Source organism: Oncorhynchus mykiss, chromosome 26, assembly GCF_057628025.1.
Source record: "Oncorhynchus mykiss isolate SJ-2025 chromosome 26, ASM5762802v1, whole genome shotgun sequence".
Taxonomy (NCBI): Eukaryota; Metazoa; Chordata; class Actinopteri; order Salmoniformes; family Salmonidae; genus Oncorhynchus; species Oncorhynchus mykiss.
This window is the reverse complement of record NC_143047.1, coordinates 3908407-3923535: the sequence shown is the minus strand read 5'-3', so window position 1 is coordinate 3923535 and position 15129 is coordinate 3908407. Positions and strand designations below refer to the sequence as shown.

Sequence of the window (15129 nt, the reverse complement as noted above, 5' to 3'; positions counted from 1 at the left end):
TAAGGGGGACATAAGCCTTTATTGTCAGTATCACAGAACATACCCAAGACTTCACTCATGGATCAAATGATGTACAGATCCTTCCAGCTGATTTATATTTAAGGAATTAGTCAACAGTTCCCACCCAATGTGCAAGACCTTGAAGTGCTATAGCAAATAAATAAGTGTTTTGAGGGATTAATCAGTTCTGTTAAGTGTCCACCTTTAAGGAATAATAGCACAGAGGCCCCGAGAGTTTGACTTAAGTCCTTGTACATAAAAAGTATACACAGAACAATGTGAAGTGAATGTTTTACATTTCATGACATGTGTCAGGACAGTTGAGGGAAATGTTATATGCCTTTATCTAAAGTTAAACCCTGATCAAAGAAGCCCTGAACCAATTCCTAACTTGATAAATGAGACAAAACTACACTCGAGTTACACAAATCCTCAAGATAGGATTTATTCCCCTGTGAATGCTAGTTTCCATTTAAACCACCTAATCGAGGTAGAGCAGTAAATTGGCATTCTATAGATGTTATGAAAACTAAATATATGCTTCACAGGACCAGGGTTGGTAAATGTAGTCCTGAGTTGGTTTTTGTAGTACTATTCTACTCCTCGTTGATCCAGTCCATAGACGGGTCGTGTCCTGCTCCACAATAAGACTCGTTCCCTGACGAAACACATTCAAATTGTTAGCTTAGACATGAGTGTTGTTAAAGGAGCAAGATAACTTGAGTGTCTAACAAATCGTTGCTGGGTGTTTTACTTCAGAACATAAGTTAAAACTTGGCTGCTGTCACTCTACATTGATTATATTTTAATGTAACTTCAAGCAAGCCTTGCCAATCAATATGTTGTCATCCTTTTGCTTCCAAATTATGATTAAGAAATTAACCATAGCACAGCCGTCCTGTAACCAACACCTGCACTCACTTGGGGCCTCCTCTGTGCAGCAGCAGGGGCGCTGGGCCTTGGTCTTTCTTTGGCCAGGTCTGCGGGAGGATGAAACCTGGGACCTGGGTGGAGTAGTCTCCAGGGAGAGGGCCAGGGCAAAGGGTAGCGGGGAGGACGAGGAGGGGGTAAGGGAGGTTGAGGATCCAGAGGCCGAGGAGGAAGAGAGGCCCAGGCCGGAGCTCTTGGCGCAGAGGGCACAGGGTGCGGGGGAGGCGGAGGGCCCACGGGGCATGTGGACCTTCTCCCGGTCGCCAATGTAGAACCGCTGAGCGCCGCTGTGGTGCTCGGCGCGCTCCCGCTGCCAGATAAAGTGGGTAGGCACGATGGCCATCACCTGGAAAGAGGGCGTGTACACAGACAAGGATAAATACACATGGTTAAAGACACAGCCAATTCAAGAGGAGAGATGGTACATTTTGTATTGTCAGAGTTCATAGATACATTTACAATTGCGGCTGACAATAGCAGTAAGACACAGGAACGAATCCTAGTAACTTGACCCACATGAATGTATCTCAAATGTTGGCCCAAATCTGACTGACAGCATGCTTGAGTTATGCACTGATGCATCAAGTTAGAATTCCATCCAGGTCAAGAGAAAGCAGAAGACCTACACCATCATTTCATGTAATGGTTTTGTATACCTACCTCCTCGCAGCAGCGGCGGCTGACGGCAGCCCGGTACTCGATGCGAGCCCACAGCTTGTCCCGCTGCTTGAGAAAGCGAGGGAAGTGCTTCCTCCAGGTCTTGCCAAGCGCCCATGGGAAGATCTCGTACTTGCTCTCCTCCTCATCCTCCTCCATGGTGTTGGCTAGGTATCTGTGAAAAGAAAAACGTGGCATGAAATATCAGAAATAGGATTCCTAGCTTTTTGTTGCCAGTTATACAATTAATTCTCTCCCTCTTTGGGGGGGATAAGTTGCTCTACAATTACAACGGTTGTTTGTCACAGTCCGCACCGGCCCATTCGATTCTCAACAAATGATACATTTAGGACTTGTAGACTGATACAAATGCATCCATTGAAAGTTACTGAGATGTTCAGAATACAGCGAGTCAACTATTTATTTCAGAGTAGTAGATTCACAGAACTTACAGTGCAATGAAAAAGTTTGTTCTGTTGTGCTCGCCAATACTGAAGCGAGCCCTCTTGAAGTAGACAAACGCCATGGCTAGAAGGTACTGAAATAGGGAAGAGAGGTTGAATTGAAATTGAAATGAGTTTATATATGATGCATCATCATGGCTTGTATACAGGGATGGGCTTTTGAAAAAAAAAAAACTGTTCAAATACTCAGTTGTACTTGAATAAAAACATTTTTAGAACAAGTCCCGGACTGGGAAAAAAATGTGCACATTCATCGACAGTACTCGTCAAAAGTTGGGACATGCCTACTCATCTCAGGGTTTTTCTTTATTTTTACTATTTTCTACATTGTAGAATGATAGTTAAGAGAAACTATAAAATAACACATATGGAATCATGTAGTAACCAAAAAAGTGTAAAATTAATCAAAATATACTATATTTGAGATTCTTCAAAGTAGCCACCCTTTGCCTTGACAGCTTTGCGCGTTCGCTCAACCAGCTTCACCTGGAATGTTTTTCCAACAGTCTTGAAGTTTCCGGATTGACTGACCATGTCAAAGTAATGGACTGTCGTTTCTCTTTGCTCATTTGAGATGTTCTTGCCATAATATGGACTTGGTCTTTTACCAAATAGGGCTATCTTCTGTATACCACCCCTACCTTGTCACAACACAACTGACTCAAGCGCATTAAGAAGCTGGTTGAGAGAATGCCAAGTGTGTGCAAAGCTGTCATCAAGGCAAAGGGTGGTTACTTTGTAAAATCTCAAATATAAAATATATTTGTTTAACACTTATTTGGTTACTACGTGATTCAATACGTGATATTTCATAGTTTTAATGTCTTCACTATTATTCTACAGTCGTGGCAAATAGTTTTGAGAATGACACAAATATGAATTTTCACCAAGTCTGCTGCCTCAGTTTGTAATGATGGTATTTTGCATACACTCCAGAATGTTATGAAGAGTGATCAGATGATTTGCAATTAATTGCAACGTCTCTTTGCCATGCAAATGTACTGAATCGCCAAAACATTTCCACTGCATTTCAGCACTGCCACAAAAGGACCAGCTGACATGTCAGTGATTCTCTCTTTAACACAGGTGTGTGAGTTGATGAGGACAAGGCTGGAGATCACCCTGTCATGCTGATTGAGTTTGAATACCAGACTGAGGGTGGTGCTTGGAATCATTGTTCTTCCTGTCAACCATGGTTACCTGCAAGGAAACACACACCGTCATCATTGCTTTGCACAAAAAGGGCTTCACAGGCAAGGATATTGCTGCCAGTAAGATTGCACCTAAATCAACCATTTATCGGATCATCAAGAACTTCAAGAAGAGCGGTTCAATCGTTGTTAAGGAGGCTTCAGGGCACCCAAGAAAGTCCAGCAAGCGCTAGGACCGTCTCCTAAAGTTGATTCAGCTGCAGGATCGGGGCACCACCAGTACAGAGCTTGCTCAGGAATGGCAGCAGGCAGGTGTGAGTGCATCTGAACGCACAATGAGTGAGGCGAAGACTTTTGGAGGATGGCCCGGTGTCAAGAAGGGCAGCAAAGAAGCCACTTCTCTCCAGGAAAAACATCAGGGACAGACTGATATTCTGCAAAAGGTAGAGGGATTGGAATGCTGAGGCCCGGGGTAAAGTCATTTTCTCTGATGAATCCTCTTTCTGATTGTTTGAGGCATCCGGACAAAAGCTTGTCCGGAGAAGACAAGGTGAGCGCTACCATCAGTCCTGTGTCATGCCAACAGTACAGCATCCTGAGACCGTTCATGTGTGGGGTTGCTTCTCAGCAAAGGGAGTGGGCTCACTCACAATTTTGCCTAAGAACACAGCCATGAATAAAGAATGGTACCAACACATCCTCCGAGAGCAACTTCTCCCAACCATCCAGGGACATTTAGGTGACGAACAATGCCATTTTCTGCATGATGGAACACCTTGCCATGAGGAAAAAGTGATAACTAAGTGGCTCGGGGAACAAAACATTGATGGCCAGGAAACTCCCCAGACCTTAATCCCATTGAGAACTTGTGGTCAATCCTCAATATGCGGGTGGACAAACAAAAACAACAAATTCTGACAAACTCCAAGTATTGATGATGCAAGAATGGCCTGCCATCAGTCGGGATGTGGCCCAGAAGTTAATTGACAGCATGCCAGGGCGGATTGCGGAGGTCTTGAAAAAGGGTCAACACTGCAAATATTGACTCTTTGCATTAAATTCATGTAATTGTCAATAAAAGCCTTGGACACTTAGGAAATGCTTGTAATTATACTTCAGTATTCCATAGTAACATCTGACAAAAATATCTAAAGACACTGAGGCAGCAGACTTTGTGAAAATTAATATGTGTGTTATTCTCAAAACTTTTGGCCACGATTGTACAATATAGAAAATAGTAAAAATAAAGAAAAAAACACTTGGAGTTGGTGTGTCCAAACTTTTGACTGGTACTGTATATGCAAACCATGCGCAACAATGCATAATTTATCACCATAATGAATCCTATTTGCGGAAATTATAATTCTGCCAAAAAAAACAAGTGCCATTTTAAGATTAATTTATTGAAACCGCAATATCAACTGGTTACATTATATCGTGGAACACAATCTTCAGCCTATGGCTGTGCAATGGCCTTGTTTTGTTAATTTAGCAGACATGATGCTCTTATTTCCCGAGCCCTTACTACAGTCAAGACACCTATTTTATAGTAAAAAAAACATGTAATATAACAGAATAAAATAGTGCGAAGTGATGAGCATCTCGAATAGTTATCAATTAGTGATCATTTGAAACTGGGCTCAATATGGCAAGTCTAAATAAAAAAAATTCAGGGTTACAAACCAAAATCTGTCTTGTTTTTGACTTAGTTAATTCTGCCTGTTCTTTGGGATTTTCTAAATGGATTAACAATTCCACATTGAACACACTTCATGGGGATGAATTAGTCATGGCATCTGTTTGGCGAGTAGGCCTAGGCTTAATGATTCTGATGAAAATACACTCCGTCTCTATCAAACAGATGATTTTGCATATTGTCAGTGTGGAACCTGTCTATGTTTAGGGAGTTTATAGCCTAGGCTAACCAATTCTAAATGGCACTAGCAGTTTGCAAAAGTAGGGTCGGCACTAGTTACCATAGCCAAAAAGTCAAACCTGACCTATTTCTACAATTTATCTTCTTTAAAACCTAACCACACTGCTAACCGTATGCCTAACATTAAGACCAAAAAGCTATTTTTTGTTTTCAGGAATGTCTTCAATATAGCCAAGTTTGACTTTGTGGCTGTGGTAACTAATGACAACCGCAAAGTAGCCCAGGCATTAAATAGACTGGACGTAATTAGTCCAAAACTCCAGCTAGTTGTTGTAAAATATTTCCCTACTTCAGTCAACCAGTCCATTTTGAATTTGTGATAAAACTGTAATCATTTGGCAAGGAATGTAGCTTGTGTATCCCGTCAGTTAGATACGTTTTTATAGGCATTTATTTCTGTAGGCCTAAAGGGAGGGAGAAGGGAATTTAGGAAGAACTGTGATGCTTGGCTTGGATCCTTTTTTGTTGTCATGTAAATGCACATGTACAAATGGAACACTAGATTCCGAGAAAATTAACGTGATCTTCAAGACAAAATGTTGACCAAATAGATTTACAGTATTTTTTATTTTTTATTTTTGATCCCTGGTTAAAGATAAAGTTTTGATGTCCGTTCGAGTACTCATGTCCATCCGAAGTTGTATACTTTAATCACTACACACAAATAAAATTGGTAACCTCCAAAGCAATGCTTTTTACCTTGTCTGTGACTTTGCAACAGCAGTCCATCCACAGAAAGTCTTGTATCAAATCATCATCTGTAATCAAATAAAATTGCATGAGAAACCGACTGTTCATTGTCTCTAATCTGAGATGTGCCAAGCCTCAATAAAACAAATTGTTGAGTGGGCTCTATCAACTTTTAACAAACAACCTCAGATATTATGACTGGTGTAAGTGGACTGTACTCTTTGGCTCACCAAAAAGTCTGAAGAAGGCTGCCATCTCTTCTCGTTGAATGACAAGTGTCGGGCCCCATATGATTTTTCCCTTTGCGGCCTCGACATGACTTTGGCTGGGTTGACTCTTGCCAGGAGGCCCCTGGGCCACTTGCAGGTTGGGTCTCTTCAGCCTCAGGCCTCTCTTGATCTGGAGGGTGTGTGCTGTGTTGGGTTTGATTCTCACCGTGACTGAGGGGGGTGTCTGGCACCAGCTGTGTGTGTGTTTCATCATGCTGCTGATTAGTTCATGAATGGTCACTAGTGAAATGTTTTCTGAGGGAGTGTTCCTGACCTGGTAGTGACATAAGTAGTGTGGGATAAATTAATGACTGGCAACAATGTGATACAATTCTATTTTGACATGTTTTAGTAGCTTGTTGACGTAGATAAATTAGTTAAGAACCAATTGCTTTGAAACTAGCTACGCTGGAGAAATGATAGCGAGTTAAAAGGTCAGCAAGCATAGACATTCATTTTGTAGCTAACTGGCTAGCAACATAAACAACTACGTTACTGCACAGCTAGTTATCCGGCTCCGTTGGCTAACGACAGAAGCGGTCACTTCGGCTGGCTATGACAGGAGCCGGCTGCCAAAAGTCTATGGGGGACAACCACACAATTCATTTTGTTGACTTACGAATATGTTGGTCTACAGATGAAGTAGCCATATCTTACCTTTGCTTAGAACAAATAGTAGTGTGGTGTCAGAGTCAGACGTGGAAATCAAGACTTGAAGAAATCTGAAAGGTTTCCTCAGATCGTCCTATGCTACAGTAACTAGCTAGCTGCTATGTTGTTGTGACAGGGCAAGGAAAACAGTTGTTATTCGAGTAAAAGTGTATCAACTGGGTAATTGGTATGTGTATGGTTATTTCAGTAAACAATTATTTAATGAGGGGGAAACTGTCAATGGTGAAATGAAAGGTGCCTCCTCGTCCTCTCACACAGGTGCAGGCGACTAACTGCTTGACGGGAGCGCGCTTGAAGACACGTCGAAGAATGGAACTGATTTTTATCAGAACCGCGCAATGTCGTTTACAGACGGGCAATTGAACAGGGAGAAAACCCGCCTACGATGTGTAGAGACCTAGGTCCAAATCGCCTCCTTCAATTTCACCTCGGACCTCCATTAGTGCGCCTCCGCCATATGCACAAATGTCCCAGAACTTGGGGCTTGAACATTGTGTAGGAATAATTAGACACTTTAAAGTGGTATCCATTCATCATTTTTTGAGTTTGCGCAATTTCACACAAAGTAATGGAGAGACGTGCCTAATTATGATCAACCGGTATTTGTTTGTGTTTAATATCGAGGCTTGACACATCACGTGAAGTACCTCGAGTACCAAATTAAATGTTTACAATATCAGGGTGAATTTTCTCATTCGCATTGCATTCTCGTTTTATAATTTAAATGTGCAACATTCATTGCATCATCCAAGTCACAAGTGTGTCCCACTGAAGTATAATAAGAACGGTGTGCCCTCCGTAATGTATGTTTTTTTGTTGTTGTTGTAGGCTGCAGGTAGGAATTAGGGATGCAAGCAGAGGATGCTGATGAAGTAGGCCTATAGCAAGAAGTAAAAAATAGTTAGCCCAACTAAGTAATCATTAAAGATTTGCATTATCTCAATTATAATTATGTCACTGCATGACATTGAACATTTGTTATAACCGACAATTATTATAGTCTTTGAAGCCAAAAACAGGACATGTATTTTGGGGAAATGCTCTAAATAGCAAGTTGATGTGTTTATTTTCATACCAATATATGAAACCAAAATTGCACTAGTTTACTGAAAAAATATAAATTAGGCTTACAACTATCACAGCCAGGGGCACATTGGCCATTTGGCAATTCTGGTAAATTACAGATGGGCTGGACCATTTTTGTGTTGGGTGGGCTGGTGGAAATTGACACACACAAAACAAATGTAAATAAACTCAAAGAAAACAAGGAAAAGGGTTACATTGTCAGTGGTCCAAGGGCCTGTTAAGATCATTTAAAAAGATTGTTGCATAATTTCACTGTTATAGTAATTTGTAATGCGGTGGCATCAGTTCAGCTAAACCTAGGGAATGGCAAAATCTCTAAAATTATTTTTGGAGAACAGCAAAAACAACAACAAAAAATTACTCCAAGCATGAATTATATTAGGTTTAAAGTCTGTGGAACTCTGTGTACAATTTCAAGCACTACTCAACCTCCTCATAAATTAACTCTACTTGTGGAACTGCAACATGAAATAAATGCATAATACACGCTACCAAGTCACAACAAGGCTGACTTCAAATGCCGCCATCACTGTGAAAATAACCAGTGAATAACACAGCTGACTATGCCAGATGCAAACTATGCCAGATAAATCCTACACATGCATTGAAATAAAAGGCATACACTGCCGTTCAAAAATGTTTGTCAATTAAAATAACATCAAATTGATCAGAAAAACAGTGTAGACATTGTTAATGTTTTAAATTACTATTTTAGCTGGGAACGACTGATTATTAATTAAATATCTACATAGGCATACAGAGGCCCATTATCAGCAACCATCACTCCTGTGTTCCAATGGCACGTTGTGTTAACTAATCCAAGTTTATCATTTTAAAAGGTTAATTGGTCATTAGAAAACCTTCTGCAATTATGTTAGTACAGCTGAAAGCTGTTGTTCTGATAAAAGAAGCAATAAAACAGGCCTTCTTTAGACTAGTTGAGTATCTGGAGCATCAGTATTTGTGGGTTCGATTAAAGGCTCAAAATGGCCAGAAACAAATAACTTTCTTCTGATACTCGTCAGTCTAGTCTTGTTCTAAGAAATTAAGGCTATTCCATGTGAGAAATTGAAACTGAAGATCTCGTACAATGCTGTGTACTACTCCCTTCACAGAACAGCGAAAACTGTCTCTAACCAGAAAAGAAAGAGGAGTGGGAGGCCCCGGTGCACAACTGAGCAAGAGTACATTAGAGTGTCTAGTTTGAGAAATAGACGCCTCACAAGTCCTCAGCTGGCAGCTTCATTAAATAGTACCGCCAAAACACCAGTCTCAACGTCAACCGTGAAGAGGCAACTACGGGATGCTGGCCTTCTAGGCAGAGTTGCAAAGAAAAAGCCATATCTCAGACTGGCCAATAAAAATAAAAGATTAAGATGGGCAAAAGAACACAGACACTTGACAGAGGCAAGTTTATTTGCTGCTTTAATCAGAACAACAGTTTTCAGCTGTGCTAACATAATTGCAAAATGGTTTTCTAGTGATCAATTTGCATTTTAAAATGATAAACTTGGATTAGCTAACACAACGTGCCATTGGAACACAAGAGTGATAGTTGCTGATAATGGGCCTCTGTACGCATATGTAGATATTCCTTAAAAAGTCTGCCGTTTCCAGCTACAATAGTCATTTACAACATTAACAATGGTGGCCCCAGGACCAACTTTGGGAAACACATAGTGGAGCTCTGTGGCATGGTGGTGAATGAACTGCACCCAACGCAGCTGAACTAGTCGCCAGCTATATAATTTTTTTTTAGATTTTTTTTTTCAGTTAGGTAATCTACAATGCATACAGTTGAACTCAGAAGTTTACATACACTTAGGTTGGAGTCATTAAAACTCGTTTTTCAACCACTCCACAAATTTCTTGTTAAACTATAGTTTTAGCAAGTCGGATATGACATCTACTTTGTGCATGACACAAGTAATTTTTCCAACAATTGTTTACAGGCAGATTATTTCACTTATAATTCACAGTATCACAATTCCAGTGGGTCAGAAGTTTACTTACACTAAGTTGACTGCCTTTAAACAGCTTAGAAAATTCCAGAAAATTATGTCATGGCTTTAGAAGCTTCTGGTAGGCTAATTGACATCATTTGAGTCAATTGGAGGTGTACCTGTGAATGTATTTCAAGGCCTACCTTCAAACTCAGTGCCTCTTTGCTTGACATCATGGGAAAATCTAAAGAAATCAGCCAAGACCTGATTGTAGACCTCCACAAGTCTGGTTCATCATTGGGAGCAATTTCCAAATGCCTGAAGGTACTGCGTTCATCTGTACAAACAATACTACGCAAGTATAAACACTATAAGACCACCATAAGACCGCAGCTCCTAGAGATGAATGTACTTTGGTGCGAAAAGTAGAAATCAATCCCAGAACAACGGCAAAGGATCTTGTGAAGATGATTGAGGAAACGGGTACAAAAGTATCTATATCCACAGTAAAATGAGTCTTGTATTAACATAACCTGAAAGGCCGCTCAGCAAGGAAGAAGCCACGGCTCCAAAACTGCCATAAAAAAGCCAGACTACGGTTTGCAACTGGACATGGAGACTAAGATCATACCAAAAAAATGTATGGTTTATTTGCTACGTGAGGTTTATTTGATCTAATAGACGTTTCGTAATGCATAATACGAGTGTACTGACATAAGTAGGACACGTGACATCCTGGCAACTGAGAAAAAAACACTTAATTTCGGAGTTGTTTCGAGAATGCATATTCATGATTGAGGCAAGTAGCATAGCGTCTCTCTCCAATGAACACAGGAGGTTGACCTCAACAACCCTCATCGAATATTTAAGTTAAAGGCCCAACGGGGTGTGGTATATGGCCCATATACCACGGCTAAGGGCTGTTCTTAGGCATGACTCAAAGCCGTGGTATATTAGCCATACACCACAAACCCTGAGGTTCTTTATTGCTATCATAAACGTAATTAGGGCAGTAAAAATACATGTTTTGTCACACCCATTATATATGGTTTGATATACCACGGCGGTCAGCCAATCAGCATTCAGGGATCGAACCACACAGTTTATAATTCAAAATAGGTTACAATAATTAGATGTGGTGGATACCAATCCAAAGAAAGGATAGGCGGGAGCTAAACGGTGCGCCGTGCCGCTTTGTGGACAACGACTGCCATTGTTCGGGCGGATAGACAAGTCTCTTGTCAGTATATCCATAATCTTTGCTTGAAGAGAACGTTGTCAGAGGGCAGACTTTCGAAAAGCTTCTGGACAGTGCGAGAGCCTTCACGAACAGAAAGGGAAGAGAAAGCATGGCTTTAAACCTTACCATCAACAGTAGCAACCCTCCTTTAGGTAAGCGTGATAGTATTGTTTGCTAGGTAAAGCTCAAATATGGATAAGAATCTTTGGCTAGTAAAAGTAAGCTATCATGTGTCGCCTGACAGTGAGGGTCCGTGATGACAGTTCATTATAGCTACTGAGAGCTAGCTAGACTTCTGTTGTCGTGACACAATGTCGAAACTATCGCCAGGAAATAAGTAATTATAGATGTTATGTTGATATTTAATGTAGTAAATTGATCCTAGCTATAGTTAGATATTTTATGTTCTCAATGCATGCTGTAACAATAGTCGTTGGAAATGTCAGCTAAATAAGTCACAACACAGCTAACGTAGCTAGCTAGCTTAATAATGAAGCTACGCTAGATGGGAAGTGAACCAGTATTTGGACCGACGATGAATATGACGAGATGATCTTTCTGCCCAGAATGCTTCTAGTCATCTAACCATTAGACAGCTCTGCAAGCGTTGACTTACTGTATGTCAACGCGTTCGTTACTCACCAAATATCTGCCCTGCCTGCAACTATCTTCATTTACTTTTGTTTCGCCCGGTACAGTACAGTACCTTAACATATTCACACCCCTTGACCTTAACCACATTTTGTTGTTACAGCCGACATTTTTAAATTATCTACACACGATACCCCATCATGTCAACGGGGAATTATATTTTAGAAATGTTTACAAAATGCTGAAATATATTGAATCTATAAGTATTCAGCCCCTTTTATGGCAAGCCTAAACTTAAGGAGTAAAAATTTGCTAACAAGTCAGATAAATTGCATGGACTAACTGTGTGCAATGGTGTGTAACATGATTTTATTTTAATGACTACCCCACACAAACACAGCAAAAAAAGAAAGGCCCTCACTGTCAACTGCGTTTATTTTCAGCAAACTTAACATGTGTAAATATTTGTAAGAACATAACAAGATTCAACAACTGAGACATAAACTGAACAAGTTCCACAGACATGTGACGAACAGAAATTGAATAATGTGTCCCTGAACAAAGGGGGGTCAAAGTAACAGTCAGTATCTGGTGTGGCCACCAGCTGCATTAAGTACTGCAGTGCATCTCCTCCTCGTGGACTGCACCAGATTTGCCAGTTCTTGCTGTGAGATGTTACCCCACTCTTCCACCAAGGCACCTGCAAGTTCCCAGACATTTCTGGGGGGAATGGCCCTAGCCCTCACCTGCCGAGCCAACAGGTCCCAGAAGTGCTCAATGGGATTGAGATCCGGGCTTGTCGCTGACCATGGTAGAACACTGACATTCCTGTCTTGCAGGAAATCACACACACAATGAGCAGTATGGCTGGTGGCATTGTCATGCTGTAGGGTTAGGTCAGGATGAGCCTGCAGGAAGGGTACCACATGAGGGAGGAGGATGTCTTCCCTGTAACGCACAGCGTTGAGATGGCCTGCAATGACAACAAAGCTCAGTCCAATGATGCTGTGACACTCTGCCCCAGACCACGACGGACCCTCCACCTCCAAATTGATCCCACTCCAGAGTACAAGCCTCAGTGTAACTCATTCCTTCAATGATAAACATGAATCTGACCAACCGTGACTCGTCAGTGAAGAGCACATTTTGCCAGTCCTGTCCGGTCCAGTGACGGTGGATTTGTGCCCATAGGCGACGTTGTTGCCGGTGATGTCTGGTGAGGACCTGCCTTACAACAGGCCTACAAGCCCTCAGTCCAGCCTCTCTCAGCCTATTGTGGACAGTCTGAGCACTGATGGAGGGATTGTGCGTTCCTGGTGTAACTTGGGCAGTTGTTGCCATCCTGTACCTGTCCCATAGGTGCGATGTTCGTATGTACCGAACCTGTGCACGTGTTGTTACACGTGGTCTGTCACTGCGAGGACGATCAGCTGTCCATCCTGTCTCCCTGAAGCGCTGTCTTAGGCGTCTCACAGTACGGACATTGTAATTTACTGCCCTGGCCACATCTGCAGTCCTCATGCCTCCTTGCAGGGCACATTCACGCAGACGAGCAGGGACCCTGGGCATCTTTCTTTTGGTGTTTTTCAGAGCCAGTTGAAAGGCCTCTTTAGTGTCCTAAGTTTTCATAATTGACCTTAATTGCCTACCGTCTGTAAGCTGTTAGTGTCTTAATGACCGTTCCACAGGTGCATGTTCATTAATTGTTTATGGTTTATTGAACAAGCATGGGAACAGTGTTTAAAGCCTTTACAATGAAGATCTGTGAAGTTATTTGGATTTTTTACAAATTGTCTTTGAAAGACAGGGTCCTGAAAAAGGGACATTTCTTTTTTTTTTAAGGCCCTTCAAAGTCGTGCTGGGAGTTTCAAGCACAGATTCAACCACACACACCAGGGAGGTTTTCTGACAGCTGGTGCAATTGAGTCAGATTTGTGGGCCTACTTGCTCGCACATGCTTTTTCAGTTCTTCCCACAAACTTTCTATGGGATTGAGGTCAGGGCTTTGTGATGGCCACTTCAATACCTTGACTTTGTTGTCCTGAAGCCATTTTGCCACAACTTTGGAAGCATGCTTTGGGTCTTGGTCCTTTTGGAAGACCCATTTGTGACCAAGCTTTAACTTCCTGACTGATTTCTTGAGATTTTGCTATACTCTATCCACATCATTTTCCTGCCTCCTGATGATGCCGTCTATTTTGTGACGTGCACCCCCACCCCCACAACATGATGCTGCCACCCCCTTGCTTCACGGTTGGAATGGTGTTCTTCAGCTTGCAAGCCGCCCCGTTTTTCTCCAAACGGTCATTATGGCCAAACAATAATATTTTTGTTTCATCAGACCAGAGGACATTTCTCCAAAAAGTATGATCTTTGTCCCCATGTGCAGCTGTAAAACTGGCTTTTTTATGGCGGTTTTGGAGCAGTGGCTTCTTCCTTGCTGAGTGGCCTTTCAGGTTATGTCAATATAGGACTCGTTTTACTGTGGATATCAATACTTTTGTACTGGTTTCCTCCAGCATCTCCACAAGGTCCTTTGCTGTTGTTCTGGGATTGATTTCTACTTTTCGCACCAAAGTACATTCATCTCTAGGAGGCAGAATGCGTCTCCTTCCTGAGCGGTATGACGTCTGCGTGGTCCCATGGTGTTTATACTTGCGTACTATTGTTTGTACATATGAACGTGGTACCTTCAGGCATTTGGAAATTGCTCCCAATGATGAACCAGACTTGTGGAGGTCTACAATTTATTTCTGAGGTCTTGGCTGATTTCTTTAGATTTTCCTATGATGTCAAGCAAAGAGGCACTGAGTTTGAAGGTAGGCCTTGAAATACATCCACGGGTACACCTCCAATTGACTCAAATTATGTCAATTAGAATACAAGAAGCCTCTAAAGCAATGACATCATTTTCTGGAATTTTCTAAGCTGTTTAAAGACACAGTCAACTTAGTGTATGTTAACTTCTGACCTACTGGAATTGTGATACAGTGAAATAATCTGTCTGTAAACAATTGATGGAAAAATTAGTTATGCACAAAGTAGATGTCTTAACTGACTTGCCAAAACTATAGTTTTAACAATACATTTGTGAAGTGGTTGAAACACATAGGTTGGAGTCATTTAAAACTTGTTTATCTAAACTTCCGACTTCAACTGTAGGTACCTCAGGTGCATATTTGGTGAGTAAATGGCTATCTGGTTAATTAAAACGTTTTGCGAAATGTTTCTTGCAAGGTCATAAGATGGCTGCATCTTAAGTCATTTTCGCACATGGTTCAAGATGATCCAGCCACCCTAATCATAGACTGTTCTCTCTGCTACCGCACCGCAAGCGATACCTGAGTGCCAGGACTTGGTCCAGAATGCTTCTTAACAGCTTCTACCCCCAACCCATGAGACTGCTAATCGAACTTGGACTATTTGCACTGACTCCCCCCTCCATTTTTACACTGCTGCTCCTCGCTGTTTTATTATCTATTATCTATCTATCGATTATC

The 15129-nt window shown here is 41.5% G+C and overlaps 2 protein-coding genes across 9 annotated transcripts in view; one reads left to right on the top strand and one right to left on the bottom strand.

Moving 5' to 3' along the window:
- On the bottom strand, positions 1-10113 carry spdya (speedy/RINGO cell cycle regulator family member A). 4 transcript variants are annotated; one of them, XM_090221730.1, is made up of 7 exons: positions 10002-10113; positions 6059-6371; positions 5838-5896; positions 2040-2125; positions 1591-1762; positions 922-1276; positions 1-658 (listed from the first exon to the last, which is right to left on the bottom strand). In XM_090221730.1, exons 1-7 carry the CDS (start codon positions 10032-10034, stop codon positions 597-599), a joined length of 1080 nt encoding a protein of 359 aa, XP_090077856.1. In that variant the 5' UTR covers positions 10035-10113; the 3' UTR covers positions 1-596. The 4 variants fall into 4 exon arrangements, with proteins under 4 accessions (XP_090077856.1, XP_021441378.1, XP_090077855.1 ...); XM_021585703.3 differs by lacking the exon at positions 10002-10113 and adding an exon at positions 6755-7228; XM_090221729.1 differs by lacking the exon at positions 10002-10113 and adding an exon at positions 6755-7070 and having other exon boundaries at positions 6059-6291.
- Positions 10114-10737: 624 nt separating this feature from the next.
- The window catches only part of LOC110506264 (bifunctional glutamate/proline--tRNA ligase), a 57098-nt gene continuing 52706 nt past the window's right edge, over positions 10738-15129 (top strand). For 3 of the 5 annotated variants that reach the window (XR_016492166.1, XM_090221727.1, XM_021585698.3), the window contains exon 1: positions 10738-11190. Coding sequence is in view for 4 of the 5 variants with exons in the window: in XM_090221727.1 (XP_090077853.1) it covers positions 11148-11190 (43 nt within the window). In the remaining variant the exon portion in view is untranslated. The remainder of the gene's footprint in view (positions 11191-15129) is intronic. The other 2 variants (XM_021585699.3, XM_021585697.3) reach the window with 2 other exon arrangements.